Consider the following 14,052-nt stretch of genomic DNA (forward strand, 5'->3'; position numbering starts at 1 on the left):
TGTGAGTCACTGATGGGAACTTGAGGAGCCACACCCATGAGAATTGCCATTTATTCCCACAGTTGCCGAAATCATCACCAAGGATTCACCGAGGATGTGGGGAGAAGAGGAGGCTCGAACACTGATTGAGGGGCCAGTCAGCAGTGGGGGGACGGGCACAGCTGTCCCCGTTCTAATGCCACAGGATGGGGCCCTCCTCTGGCCGGCACTCTCCCCAAGCCCCACATCCAGTTTCTCAGGACACAGCTGGGGGATGTGGGGGCGCTGTAGTGTGAGTGGGCCCAGGAGGGGAGGGCGCTGGGGGTCCCCGCTTCACATGCACTCACGACACTGGTCTCACAGGGAGCAGCAGTGGGAGCTGGGCTGGGCTGCCTCCCCTGCTCATAGGAGAAAGGGGTTAGTGCTGGGAGCTGGGGGGCCTGGAGGCATCATGGGGGGCAGGCCCGGGCCCCCGCCCAGGGGGGAGATGTATGTCGGTGGTGCCCCCGGGACCGGGGGCCCGGGGCTGAGCCGGAGCTGGTTCAGAGTGAGCGTTGCAGGTGGTGCGGGCTGGAAAGGGTTGGTGACGGAGGGACCAGTGGCCGGGGCTCCTGCAGAGAGAAGACAGAGATACACAGAGCAGTCAGGGGGGTCTGCCCAGAGGGAGATCACTGGTGGGGCCAGTGTCCCTGCCCTGGGGGCCATACTCACCACTTGGCAGGAAGGGGTTGGAGGCCTTGGCTCCTTGTGGCGTGGGGCCCGGCCGGCTCACCAGCGAATCCAGGTCGACGAGGGCCGCATTAGGCCCCAGGAACGATTCAGGTGTCTTCCGCGTGGGCGGCGTGGGGGCTGGGGCATCTGTGGGTGGGGGGCTCCCCACAGCCTCGGCCAGAGAGCCCCCGACCCCAGTCATGTCGAACGCCCCGGGACTGCGGGCAGGCACCTCTCCAGCCAGCAGCTCCAGCTCCCCTGGAGGGGCAGAGGGGCTCAGAGGAAAGACGGGTGGCGGGGTCTTGGAAAGGAGGTGGCGGTACCAGGTAGCAGAGCCCAGGGCCAAAACCCAGAGGGCCTAAGGCCAAGGGACAAAGGTCACAGTAACACTGACAAGTTCCAGAGCAGTGACTGGGGAAACTACTCCAACGGAACCCAGCAGGTGGAGGGCAGATGAACCTGTTTATGGGGCAGCCAGCCCCACATGCCTCACCAGCCCACAGTCCAGACAACAGTGCACGGTGGGGAAACCGAAATTGACCCCAAGGGCCTGGGTGACATTTGTTGGTCTGAGATCTAATTTTTGAAAAAATTAATTTAAGAATCCTCTCTTAATATAGAAAAAAAAATGCACAAATTTGTGTAAACAAAAAGGACTGGGAATGTGCTCACTTCGCCAACACACACTTAAATCAGAATGACAGAGATTAGCACTGCCCCTGCACAAGGATGACACACATAACATGGCACAGACAAAAACATCTGCAGTCTGCAATGCACTCAAAGGAACATTCCAGAATGACAGAGAGATCGGGGTCAATACCTGATGGGGTCAGTACCTGGGGAACCTCAACCAAGTGAATTCTTTGTATTATTTTTACAACTTTTAAATTATTTCAAAATGAATTTAAAAACGTCTTTTTGAAGATGAGGAGTGATCGATTACACCTCAATAGTTGTTTGAAAAAAAGATGGACCCAACCCAGAACTGCCTTCATCTTGATCAATGGACCCATGGAGCAGGGTCTCTCAGACACCGGTGTGGGGGCCAGGTGGGAGCAGGCAGGGCAGGCTCACCTGTGCTGCTCCCTGAGGTCGGTAGGGCTGTGCGCAACCGGTCAAAGTCAGAGAACTCGTCAGGCTCTGTGTCAAAGCCCCCGACCACTGTGGTAGGGGTGGTCAGGGTATCCACTCAGCTCCTCCAGGGGTTTGCCTCCACCCCCAACCCCCAGTACTCATAAGACCAGACTCATCCCCCGTGACTCAGCGCCCACCCAGTACCTGTGGTGCCATTAGTGCTGGGCTTGGCAGGTGACCCCCCCCAGGGATCAGAGAAGGCCGGGGCCCAGGGATCAGAGGCAGAGGGTCCACTGGTCGGGGCCCCACCTGGGTGAAGGAGGAGGCACATGAGGCACTGCCTGGCAAGTGGCAGTCTGTCTCCTCTGAAATCTGACTGTTTCCAAACAAGAGCCCCACTCCAGCCCCCACCACTCAGAAGCATCCCCAATTCCCCCAAGCACAGCCCTCCCCTCATCACAGTCTAGCCCTGGGCGCCCACTTAGCTTGGCCTTTGCCCATGTATCCCCTCCTGGCTAAGTCCTCAGCCCTGAGGCCTCTACAATGCCCCCAGGAAGCCCCCGGCCAAGATGAAAGGACCAATGTGCTCCAGCCCTGCCCTCCCACCCTGCTGAAGCCCCCACAATCCCCAACCCACCCCTAGCCCCGCCAGTGCCTACTCACTGTGCCCCCTCCCTGCCCTCCTCAGACCAGGCAGGCCCAGAGATATGTCCAGACAAAAATGGAAGGGCTGGCACTCACCATCAGAGCTCCCCCATGGGTCGGGCGTGGGCCCTTCTCCAGCTGCAGGGGTCTGGGTCCCACCCCAAGGGTCGACAGGGGGCCCCACAGGGGCAGCGGGCCTCCAGGGGTCCCCAGAGGCCGGTGTAGGGGCCGGACCACCCCAAGGATCAGCAGCTGGCGGAACAGGTGGTCCGCCCCATGGGTCTGAGGTGGGGGCAGCCGAGGTGGTGCCCATGGGTGCTGGGCCGCCCCAGGGGTCCGAGGCTGTCGGAGGAGCTGGGGCCGTGAAGACATCCGCCAGATCCATGAGGGAGGACTGCAGGGGAGGAGAGGCTGTGAGGGCACAGGGCAGATAGGACCGCAAGAAAGGGGCCAGCCAAGTAGGGGCAATAGTCCCAGGAAGCAGCAGCCATGCTCATTCCTGGTCTCCCTGCCCAGTCCCAAGCCAGCCCTCCATCCATGCCTCATGTCCACCATGGCCCAACAAGTGAGCAAAGCCAACCAGGAAGCGCCGACATCCCTGGGCAGCCAGGCCAATCAGCACACTCTGTTGGCCAGAGAACCCCAGGTCCCTTAAGCAGGACTGGCTGGGACCTAGCAAATGTGGGTCACTGCATACACGTGGCTTCCCAGACATACGCACATACACGCGTGTGCACAAGTTCTGTGTCTTGGGGAACCCAGCTGACCAGGACCCATGTTTCTAGATGTGAGGTCCCCGCCATCCTCTCCAGGGTGAAAGGGGTGGTATGGGGCTGAGATCCTGCTGAGCTGTAAGTAGGGGCACTGTAAGACCCCCATGGCAGCCCAGCCATGCGCCATCTACTGCTCCCCGTCAGTAGGGGTCTGGTCCCCAGCCCAGAAATCAAGGCTAGCCTCGTGACCTGTAGCCCCCCTGTCTGGGAGGCTGGCTGTGCTACGAAGACACTTGGGACACTCACGTGAACTATGTGAGCTTACAGAACAAGAGACCAGAGAACGAGAACATCTTGGACGTTTGCCACAAGCACAGAGGGCGGAGGTGGGGGAGACATGGTCCCACTCACCTCCCCTCACACCTACTTCCTTCTCACACCCACCTCCACGCATACTCACCTCCTCCCAACACTCACCTCCTTCAGACCCTAGATCACCTCCTTTTCATACCTCCTCCTAGCCTAACACCACCACCCCACTTACTTCCCACCAGTCCCCTCCCCCACACTCACCTCCCCCTGGCCCCCTGTCTCCCGCCTGCTCTCCTCAATGGCCATCTGCAGCCTCAGGTCGTCCCCACGGCGAATCCGCTCCTCCTGTTTGGGCCACAGGGGGAGGCGGCAGGAGAGGGTCAGTCTGAGTGACTGGGCACCCGAGTACCCTCTCCCACCCAGAAGGCAACTAAAATTAAAATGGGATGCAGACGACATGTGGGATGGGGTGGGACACAGGGTCGCAGGCAGGGGTGGGGACAAGGATGGTGCTCTGACAGGCAGAGAAGCATGAGCCTGCCTGCCTGATGCTATCTGCACTGCCGTGGGCGATGAAGGCTAGGACTGCAGTGGGGGAGAGGGAAGGCCCTCGCCACCAGAGCCACCATAGGCACCTACTTCACATATATGGGTGTCATCTGAGGATCCGCTTTACACAAGGTGCTAGAGCTAGAAATGCTATGGTGTGAACATGTGGGAACTGCAGAGGGGTGGTGGAGTGGGGCCCTTCAGGAAGGGGTGAGGTGGCGGGGGCCTAGGGAGAGTCTCAGGGGAGCATGAGGGGCGGAGATGCTGCTCTGACCTTATCGTGCTCCTCACGGCTCAAACTAAGGGCCAGCTGGAGCTGGACGTCATCCTCAGGGCCGCAGGACGGGGGCTGGGGAGAGAGAGTGTAAGGGGCCGGGGCAGGGGCCAGGCCAGGAAAGAGGGAGACAGACAGAGAACAGGGGTCAGACAGAGGCAAACATACAAGGACAGTCCCCAAACCAGTGAGGAGCAGGCAGAGACAGAGCAGGGAGACAGCTTGGGCGAGGGGACAGGAGCCAGAAAGGGCAGGACAAGCATTCAGAGAGAGAAAAGGGAGAAGTGCTCCCAGAAATGACAGACAGAGACAAGGTCAGCAGGCGAGCAGAGACATAGACAGAAGAACAGAGAGAAAAGAGAAACAGAGCGGGCCTGAGGGAGGGGCGGGTAGATGGGATGGCAGACGGAAATAAAACCCTTCCCCGCTATGTGGGCCCAGGTGGCCACAGTACCTGGTCGGCCTCCTCCTTGCTCATGGCCAAGGCCAGCTGCAGTTGCAGCTCCTCCTCTCCACTGCTCTGCGGCCAAGCCTGCTCTGCCTCAGGCAGGGGCCCGGAGCCCACAGCTGCTGAGGAGGCTGCAAGGAGAGCCAGGGAGACAGTGCCACACTGAGGAAGTAGAGGGAATCCCCCAGCCTGGCCACTCCCAAGACTACATTCCCCACCCAGGACACAAAACACCAGATTCCCTAGGAGGGTGGGATTGCTGTGCACTGGGCCTACCCAGCCCCACCTGGGGCAGGGCAGGTCAAAGAAAGTTCCCCCAACTGATAAAGACGGAGGGGACTTCAGGAACCTCTAAGCCCTGAGACCTGGGTCCCTGCACCATGTGGAGCCAGGGACTCCCACATGCCCCCGGCTTGTCGGAGGGCCTTCCTCCCTGGTATCGGCCAGGGAAAGCCCTGCATACCCCAGATGCGGAGACTAGAACTTTGCTGCCTAGGGCTGCTCAATACCTGTACCTCTCTCTGCAGGACCACGGGGTCAGCGGAGCACAGCACATACATCCCACCTCCCTGAGATGCCCCAACTCCATCCCATGTAAGCAGCCCGAGTCATCACCATGGAAAGGACAGAGACAGGAACGGAGAAAGCTGGCTATCTGCGAGGGTGGAGGATGGGGGCATGGGCCAGGCTGCGGCAGCAAGGGTGAGCTGAGCTAACCGGGCACCACCTGCCTCCCTCCCAATGTGGCCAGGCCTCTGCTTCTGGAAAAACAAAGGCACTGGGCAGGCCTTTGGGCACCTGTTCAGGTCCCTCTCTGAGCCCCAAGCCCCCCTCAGCCCCTTGCAGTGTGTCAGAGACGTGCTCCTGGCTGGCCCTACACTGTGCCCCAGAACTGGGGGGCAGAAAACAGGGGTGCAGCCACACTTGCTCTGCCTGTCCAAAAGCCAAGAAAGGGTTCCCCAATTTTGAGCGGTTAGGGGGTGAAACAAAAAGTGAGTAATATCTCAAGACGTGTGATCCACATGAAATTCAAATATCAGGATCTGGGCATAAAGCTGAAGGAACACAAAGCCCAGAGCTCAGACAAGGGCCCAGCTGAGGGGCAGAAATGGAGCAGCCATGAGGGGAAAGCGGACACATGGGCCCTCTGGCCCCACAGAGGACGCCACGAGGCCTGTCAAAGCCTCTCCAAAAGCACCCCATTCTCCCTGCATGTGCCCCCTTGCATGACATGCTGTTTTCTGTGGCCCCAGGCATACCTAACGTCCTCGTGGATACTGGACAGTGACCATACATGACAGGCCTGAGTAGAACATCCAACCATCCCTGACATGCCAGGAACCTGGTCTGTCCCGCAGGCCCAGGTGACTCTGCCTCCACGTATAGCTGCCCTGAACTTGTGCCCGTCCCAACCACTGCCTGGTAAGATGCTGCCTCTCATCTCCTAGTGTCCCTCATGGCCCATGCTCTATGGCAAACCCCATGCATTAACTGGATCTTTCCCTTCCTGCTTGGACCCTGCAGGGCCACCCCACTGCATACACTCCTCCATCTCTGGACTAGCTTATGTGGCGAGGTCTTTTTCACACCCCAGATCCCCACACCCTGTGGGCAGACAGATTCCTAACATAGACATACTGGGACCCTCTTATCTCTCTACTCCAACTTGTTCTTTCAGGTACTAGTTGCCACCTGCCAAATGGAGCTCACTGTCCCTCATCGCTTCCTATCAGCGTGCCTGTTCCCTCACCAGAGGGGGCTGTCCCAGGTGCACAGCCTCCTTCCCTTGCGTACTGGCCACTCTTGGAAGGACCACGGGGCACTGGCCTGGCAGCTCTAGGACCCAGACCGAGGGCATGGCACACCTGGGCCCTAGGGAGGTGACTGGCTAATGTGTGTGTCACGTCTCAGCTCCAGAGCCCCACGGCGAGAGGGAAAGGACAGAGCCAGAGGGAGCCTGTGTTGGGTGAAGAGAAAACAGTGAAAAGGGGTCACAGCCGGGCCTTACCAGCGGCTGTCTGTGCCAGCTTCTCCTTGGTCTTGAGCGCGTGGGCACGCTCCTCCCGTAGCCGGTCCTCATCTCGCAGCAGGGCCACCAGCTGCTTAGCCTTCTCGCGCACATTCACACCCTGGTCCTTGCCATCACGGTCCACGTACTGGAAGTCCTTGAGTGTCTGCACAGCATACATGTTCTCCTTGCACTGCTGCGACACACGCTCCGAGCCCGTCTTGATGAGGTACTCCATCAGCGTCATGGCCTGCGGAGCAAGATGCACCAAGTCACCCACAAGGCCACCCACTGGGACTTCACTGCACCAACTTAGGTGCCATCAGAGGGTGGATGAACCAGCATAGCCTGTCCACACAATGGGGTATCATACGGCCCTGAAAAGGAGGAACACACAGACATGTGCTGCCACCCAGGTGGGACCTGAGTGCACCATGCTGGAAGAGCAGCACCAGGAGCACAGCATGTGTTCCACTCACATGAAATGCCAGGACAGGCAGACCCAAGGAAAAGCAGTCATGCCAGCCATGGGCTGGGGACGCCAGGTGTCATTCTCGGTAGGCACAGAGTCTGTCGGGGTGACGAGAATGCCCCAGACTGCAGTGGGGAGTGTGCCTGAAACCCCTGAAGTGCCCACTTGGAAAGGGTGATGGTACAGCCTGTGATCCACATGCTCCTCCATGAAAAGATAGGGATGTGGCAGCTACAGTCACCACAGGCCCACCTGGGCATCACCAGCAATGCAGACCCTGCCCATTTCTGTGATGTGCAAATGTAAAGGAGCACAGCTGGGAAACATCAGTCACACCAGGTTCATGAGGGCTACACTCTTCACAGCTCCATCACTATGTGGTGGGTCATCGCTTCTCATGTGAAACCTTACTCCAACACACTGGGAAAAAGGCCTGCAGGGCCCGTCTGGGCCTGGGCTTCTGGGGCAGGACACACAGCATGCTGGAAGCTCAAGGAGGAACCAACACCCTTTGGTGGTTTCAGCATTTTATGACTTGAGAATGAATTCTCTTTCAGGCAAGTTAAAACTAAATGGGAAAAGAAAATCCAGGTAAGGCCTCTGTGGTCTCGGATCCTGGGCTCAAAGCAGGTCTGGAGAGACAGGCACAGGGTAATAGCTCCCTACAGACAGCACAAGACTGTGAAGCCACCCTTGGAAGAGGGCACACCTTAGACTTTGCAGATGATTCCACAGACTCAGGGAGCCCCCAAACCCACTCAGGAAACAACAGAGGGGAGGGGCTGGCCATTTGGGGAAAGCTCTCTGACCCGCTGTGACGTCTGCTGGTTGACTGCTGTGGCTCACCAACGCCCCCCCAACCTGGATGTGCCAGCTTCTCAAAGGCATGCTGGATATCTAGCTCTGTCATCTACAGTTAGTCCTTAACCGGCCCTCCAGGGTTTTGCAGTCAGGGCGGAAAGACAAAGACCAGCCGCACCCACACAGAAGGTGAGCTCCAAACTCAGGTCCAGCTCTGCTGCTCCCACGCATGACAGAGCCCCCAGCTGAGCTCACACCCACAACCATCAAGTGGGGCTGACAAACACCAGATAAACCACCTCGCTTCAGTCCAGATCAGGTCCTGCTGCAAACAAACTCTGAAAACGTTCATTTTCAGAGCTCTGAGGACTTTGGAACTGCAGTTAAAGATGGTGAACCCAAACCCCTACGGGGCGGGGGTTACACATGTGAGCTGCTGTGTGCTCACATGCTGGGAACACCTGGATGCCTTCCTGTGCACTGACCACCCAGACAGGACCTTGCTTCACGCATCCCTGGAACAAAGTTCCAGAGCAAGCTCAGACAGAAGGCAGGGCGGGGGCCTCTGGGGTACAGGAAGAGTCCTCTCTCTGGGTGGTGGCCACACAGGTGTACACACACCTTGATGGAAAATGTTTGAAAAGGGGACAGCTAGACAGCCCAATGGTCCCTGTTAATTCTTAAACCAGCTCAGTGAAGGCTGTCTGGGATATCAGAGCAAAAGTCTCAGTTTAAGACAGAGAAAAGCAGGCATCTCTGTGAGGCCCAGGCAGTAACCCCAAGGTTTTCGGGGCCATAGTCCCCACCGTGGAGTGAGGGCAGCACATAGAAGGGCCTGACCGCATGTGGCAGAGCCCCGCTTACAAGGCGAGCAGGCCAGCTTCAGCCTGGGCCAGAGTTCACTGACCACCCTGCGCTCCTCGGACAAGAAAGTGACACGGCCAAGCCAAGAGGGGTTCTGGGGCTCCCCTCAAGTCCGACTGTATCCTGGGTACCTTTAGCCTCCTTGTGCCTCAGTCTCTACCCCAAAAAACTGACATAGGAAAACCTCCCCCACTGTGCTCTGCCCACGAACACACTCCCTCAGCCACCCATCAGGAAGAACTTGCCATCCAGAGCCCTCAGGACTCACCTCACTCATGCACCCAATTCTCCAGCTCTGAGCTACTCTCCAGGTGTTAGCCCAGCAGGCCCTATCCCGTCAGTCACCTCCACAAAAAAGCTTGCCTAGAAACGATGAGTCCATCAAGTTGCTAACCCAAACTGGGTTTGTTGGGTTCCACAGGGAATGCCAGGACACAGCCTTGTACCTCTGCTGACTATGAGCGGGGCCACCCCTCCAGGCCAAGTCTGCTCATCTAGGAGACAAAGGAACCACCGCAGCCTCTAAAGGAGAGAGGCCGCCAGTGTGAGCCCCAGGCTGGGGCTCCCCACCTCGACCACCAGCACACACAGCTCAGGCCCTCAGGTGACTTCTACTGAAGAGTCGCCCACAGAGGCCCGCCAACATTCCTGAACTAGACATACTAGCCTGGCCTGGGGCCTAGTCCTCACAGGGAGGTCCAGGGACTGGTCCAAGGTCACACTGTTGGGAGTAGGGTCTGGCCACTTGCGCTAGCCCATGCCCTTGGCCACTTCTTGACCAGAGGAGGGGATGCCAGGCCCCCAGAGCAGAGGTCACATGGGAACCCAGCCAATGAGTGCTGCCTGCGGACTCGCTCCTTACACCCGGAGCCTGAAGTTTGTCTCTCTGGACCCTGGATTAGGGTGTGTGCATTTGTCACTAGGGGTGAATAAATGAGCCACTTCTGTGGAGGGCTCTTTGGTCACATTTATCAAAATGACACATACATGGATCCTTCAACTCAGAAATTCCAGTTTTAGAGGATACAAGGATATTCGCGACAGCCACGGTTGTAAAAGCGTTGCAACTCACTTAAAAATCCATCGCCAGATAGCTGGTTACATCACTTATAACCCACCCTACTCAGGACTGTTATGCCTTCTTAAAGAAAGAGAAAAATAACCACTCTTTCATGTCCTGATGGGAAACGACCTCTAGGATTTAGCTTCCTTTTCTTACTTAGAAGTGGGGTATAACTGACACACAGTAAAACCCACTCTCAATGTATAATCCTGCGTTGTGACACTGCATACAGCCCAGGAACCAACTGCATTTAAGGTCCATGGCCCCAAAAGTCCCTGGGGCCACCCATTAGCCTGGACATGCACACGCAGATGGCCCTGGAAGACAAACTGGGGACATGGCTGCCCCAAGGGAGGAAACTGGGGTTAGGCCTTCTAAGGGGGTGCATCCTGTGAAAGTGCCACTTCTTCAAAATCAGTTTAAATCATCAGGTTCAAAACCCTAATACGTTACATGTGTGCCCTCCATTAAACAAGAAAAACCGTACAGAAAGGCACAGGCACCTCTGGAAAGCCAGAACAGAAGAGTGGTGGCAGTCCAGGTGGCACCAGCCTGCCTGTGCCTGCCCACCGACCTTATAGACGTGCCGCCAGTTCTTGCCGTGGTCGTTGAGCCGCTTCCAGATCATGCTCATGATCTCTGAGAAGGCGACAACATTGTAGGTAAGGTCGGCGATCTCGGACATGAGCGAGCTGGATGGGCCCCAGGGGTCGTTGCTTGTGGCCTCGCGGACCTTGATCTCAGCCTCTGAGTAGTTGTGGACGATGTTCTTCATCTGGCGCCGCAGAGAGGAGGTCGACATGGTGGCTGGTGGAGGTGCGGGGACTGTGCCCCTGGGACGTGGGCAGAGGGGCTAACTTGAGCAGGGAGGCCACAGCAGGAACTGGCGGGTCACCACATCTGAGAACAGGAGAGGTCCTTGGAAACACAAGGGGCACCTGGGGCCACCTAGCCCAAACCCCTATATGTACGGGCCCCCACTGCATGACAGATTAAGGATGCCATGACCTAGAAAGCTCTAGCCCTTGTCAACCTCCATCTTAGTCATCCTGTCCATTTCGGTTCCTCAATTGTACCCAGCTCCTTCCTGCTTGGGCCCATGCTCAGCGAGGCAGAGTGTGCAGTGACGACAGATCATGGGCGCTGGGGACACACCCCAGCCAGCACTTCCTGGTCCAGCCACCTGGGCAGGGTGACAACTCTTGCACCTCAGTTTCCTCGTCTGTAAAGTGGGGCTCCATCCAGTAACCCAGAAAACTGAGGGTCAGGGCATGGGAAGTACGGTGTCCCAACTGGGTTCCCTGCTCTTCCTCTCCCCCCTCACCAGGTAACTCCCACTTGCCCCGAGGGCACCACTTAAGCTTTCTGAATCCCAAGGTCCTCATTCCCAGGGGCCTCCTGGGTAGACCATGGCCTAGGGATGTGACCCTCATTTGTCTGATTCTGTGGCTAAGGCTGACCACCACCAGCCCCATGGGGAGTAGAGACCATGTGTGTCTGGACATGGGTTTTCTCGTCAGAAGCACTAGCCCCAAACAGCTATTCAATAAACTGGAAGAGAAGGAGAGAGGGCATAAAAGACCTCTGGAGCAACGGTGGAAGGAGCAGAACCCAAGACTGAAACAAGGACACACAGAAAAAAGGAGACAAGGGAGTACAGTGATGGGGGAGGGGAGCCAGGGACAAGAGTCCCAAGGGTGGGGAGAAGAACGGCCCAGGGAGAAGAGATAAGAACAGCACAGTCACAAGCTGCTTCCCAGGTACCTGCCTGGGGCTGCCTGAGAGCTATTTCATTTAACACTGCCTGAGGTGTTTCTCACAGGGAAGCAGGTCCTGGGAGGTTGAGTAATTCAACCAAGGTTATCACTATGCCTAGCGGCACAGACGTAACCCCAGGCTCCCGTGGACTCCAAAATTTATGCTTTTCAGTTGACCTTTGCCTAAAGGAGGGTGACAAGGAAAGAAACAGAAGGGCAGAAATCAGGTAAGTGATGACAACTGCAGAAATCAGGCAGCCCTGACCCTGCACCAGTACTTTAGTCGTAGCAAGTAGATTAATCCTCACAAGTCCATGACCCATGCTGGGGAGGAAATGAGGCACAGAAAGGCTAACTCCCTTGCCCCAGGGCACAAGCCTCACTCTCAGAGCAGCCTAGTTCCAGGGCAAGCTGCGACTGCCACAGTCCCAGCCTCTCCAACAACCACTGCCAGAGATCTCCTGGGCCCTCTCACAACCTGAGTCCTGGGGCCAGTGGCTAGCCTCTGCCTAGAACTCAGGCTGGAGGACCAGGCACTGGGAGACAACTGAAAAGAGAAGGTCAGACAACCAAGATAGGCCCAGCCAAACACACTAAGACAAAGAAATGATGTGACAAATACAGAGAAGAGTGAGAAGAGAGGGAATGAAAGAGACAAGGAAAGAGAGAAGCACAGAGTAAGCCAGGCAGTGGAGCAACCCAGAGACGTGGTGAGACAGACAAGGAGGTAGCCACAAACTGATAGAAATGTGGAGACACAGAGAGGCAGAAAGATGAAAAGAAAAGGCCCTGAAATAAAAAAAGGTAGTAACTGGACTGAGAAAGAAAAGAAGACTGTGAAATAACAAAAAGAACACCCAATCCTGGCCATCAGCTCCAAGCACAGCAAGCTCCACTCCCAAACAAAGGGAAGAATTCCTACCTGGCAGGCTCGCTGATGAAACAGGATGGGCACATGAAGTGCTTGGCCCCAAGTCCCACTGATAACATTGGTTGCCGCTATTATCAGAGAACAACCAGAATGTTTCCAAAGGAGTGCCATTAGAGGGTGCACTGTCTTAATACTGTGTGTGCGTTAGAAAAATACACAACTAGTGCCCCAACGCTAAGATTTCACAAGTGCTGCTTAAAATAAGACTAAGCTTTTCAAAATAAATTGATTTAAGAGAATGGTTAGATGAAATAGAAAACAAATGTTACGGCAAAATCCTCCAAGGAGCACTCGAATGACCGATAGTGACATTTGTGAAAGTGAACATATATTAATGGTGGAAACCAGAGCTCCTAGTTGTTATACATCTCCCACTGGTCAGTGTGGGGCACTTTACAAGTATCACCTCCGTCAAAACGCACAGGAGCCGTATGAGCAGGAACAACCAGCATCCTAATTTTAAAGGCTAGGACACTGAGGTCTGGTGATAAGTCACCTGACAGGTATCACAGGCTAGCAAGCAGTGGGGCCTCTGGTTGGAGACTCAGGCTATTCACCCACAACCAGACCCGGGAGCCTGGAGGAGCAGATCCTAGACCAAGCACAGACCGCGGAGAAGGGTTCAGGGTGGGAGAGGGGACAGGAGGGAAAGGAGATGGGAAAACTGCGGCAGAGGGAAGCGCCAGAAGCAAAGAGTGGAGGCGCCGGCCACTGAAGACTCACACGCTCGGAGACAGACGCGAACATTGATCTTGACCGTCAGACGCGGGACGTGGCGGCGCGCAGAAGCAGAACGACACCCAGGACAGACACACGCGGACGAGGCTTTGTACAAACAGCAGAATGGACACTAGCATGGCTTAGGCCCAGGCGCATCCCGCGGGAGACGGAGGCGCTGCCAGAGACAGGCGCCAGAGACGGAGAGAGGCATACACGCGACGGCCGCGGAGACGACTGAGGGCCGGCAGACGCTGGAACGTTGGGCCCTGCGCTCACCTCGGCTCCCTCACGCCGAGCTCCGGGGGGTCATGGCGGGCACCCCCCTGCTCCCGCTCGGCCTCGGTGTCACGGGGCGCGCGGAGAGCCGCGGGCGGCGGACACTCAGGCGCGTTCGGGCGCACGTGCGGAAGCACGGAGAGCCGCACGACAGCCCTGCCGCCCCGGCGCCCGGGAGGGGCGCGGACAGCTGAGCGGGGGAGAGGAGCCGCCGAGCGGACGGGAAGCAACCGAAAGCAGCAACGGACCGGAAGCGGAAGTGGCTACGAGCCCCTCCCGGCCCTGATTGCGGAGTCCGCGCGGCACAGTTCCGCGGCCCGCCCACAGGCTGGCGTCACTTCCGGATCGTTAGCCGCTTTCCCTTACTTCCGCTCGCCGTCGCAAAGGCCCAGGGAGAACCCAGAGTTGTTCCCAGCCCGCCCCCAAAACCGCCACCGCCACCGCCGCCGCCG

At 57.3% G+C, this 14,052-nt stretch overlaps 1 protein-coding gene and 1 pseudogene across 5 annotated transcripts; one reads left to right on the forward strand and one right to left on the reverse strand.

Moving 5' to 3' along the window:
- Positions 1-33: 33 nt before the first annotated feature.
- On the reverse strand, positions 34-13,860 carry EPN1 (epsin 1). Of its 5 annotated transcripts, none has more exons than XM_016154174.2 (11): positions 13,601-13,859; positions 10,491-10,816; positions 6,717-6,966; positions 4,715-4,839; positions 4,261-4,335; positions 3,699-3,782; positions 2,509-2,806; positions 1,972-2,076; positions 1,768-1,854; positions 691-948; positions 34-590 (listed from the first exon to the last, which is right to left on the reverse strand). In XM_016154174.2, exons 2-11 carry the CDS (start codon positions 10,716-10,718, stop codon positions 382-384), a joined length of 1,719 nt encoding a protein of 572 aa, XP_016009660.1. In that variant the 5' UTR covers positions 10,719-10,816; positions 13,601-13,859; the 3' UTR covers positions 34-381. The 5 variants fall into 5 exon arrangements, with proteins under 5 accessions (XP_016009660.1, XP_016009661.1, XP_016009665.1 ...); XM_016154175.2 differs by lacking the exon at positions 13,601-13,859 and adding an exon at positions 13,328-13,582; XM_016154179.2 differs by lacking the exon at positions 13,601-13,859 and having other exon boundaries at positions 10,491-10,555; positions 10,650-10,816.
- Positions 1,357-1,454, forward strand: LOC118611531 (annotated as a pseudogene).
- Positions 13,861-14,052: the final 192 nt, after the last annotated feature.

The sequence above is a fragment of the Rousettus aegyptiacus genome, unplaced genomic scaffold (genome assembly GCF_014176215.1).
Source record: "Rousettus aegyptiacus isolate mRouAeg1 unplaced genomic scaffold, mRouAeg1.p scaffold_m13_p_14, whole genome shotgun sequence".
NCBI classification, from domain to species: Eukaryota; Metazoa; Chordata; class Mammalia; order Chiroptera; family Pteropodidae; genus Rousettus; species Rousettus aegyptiacus.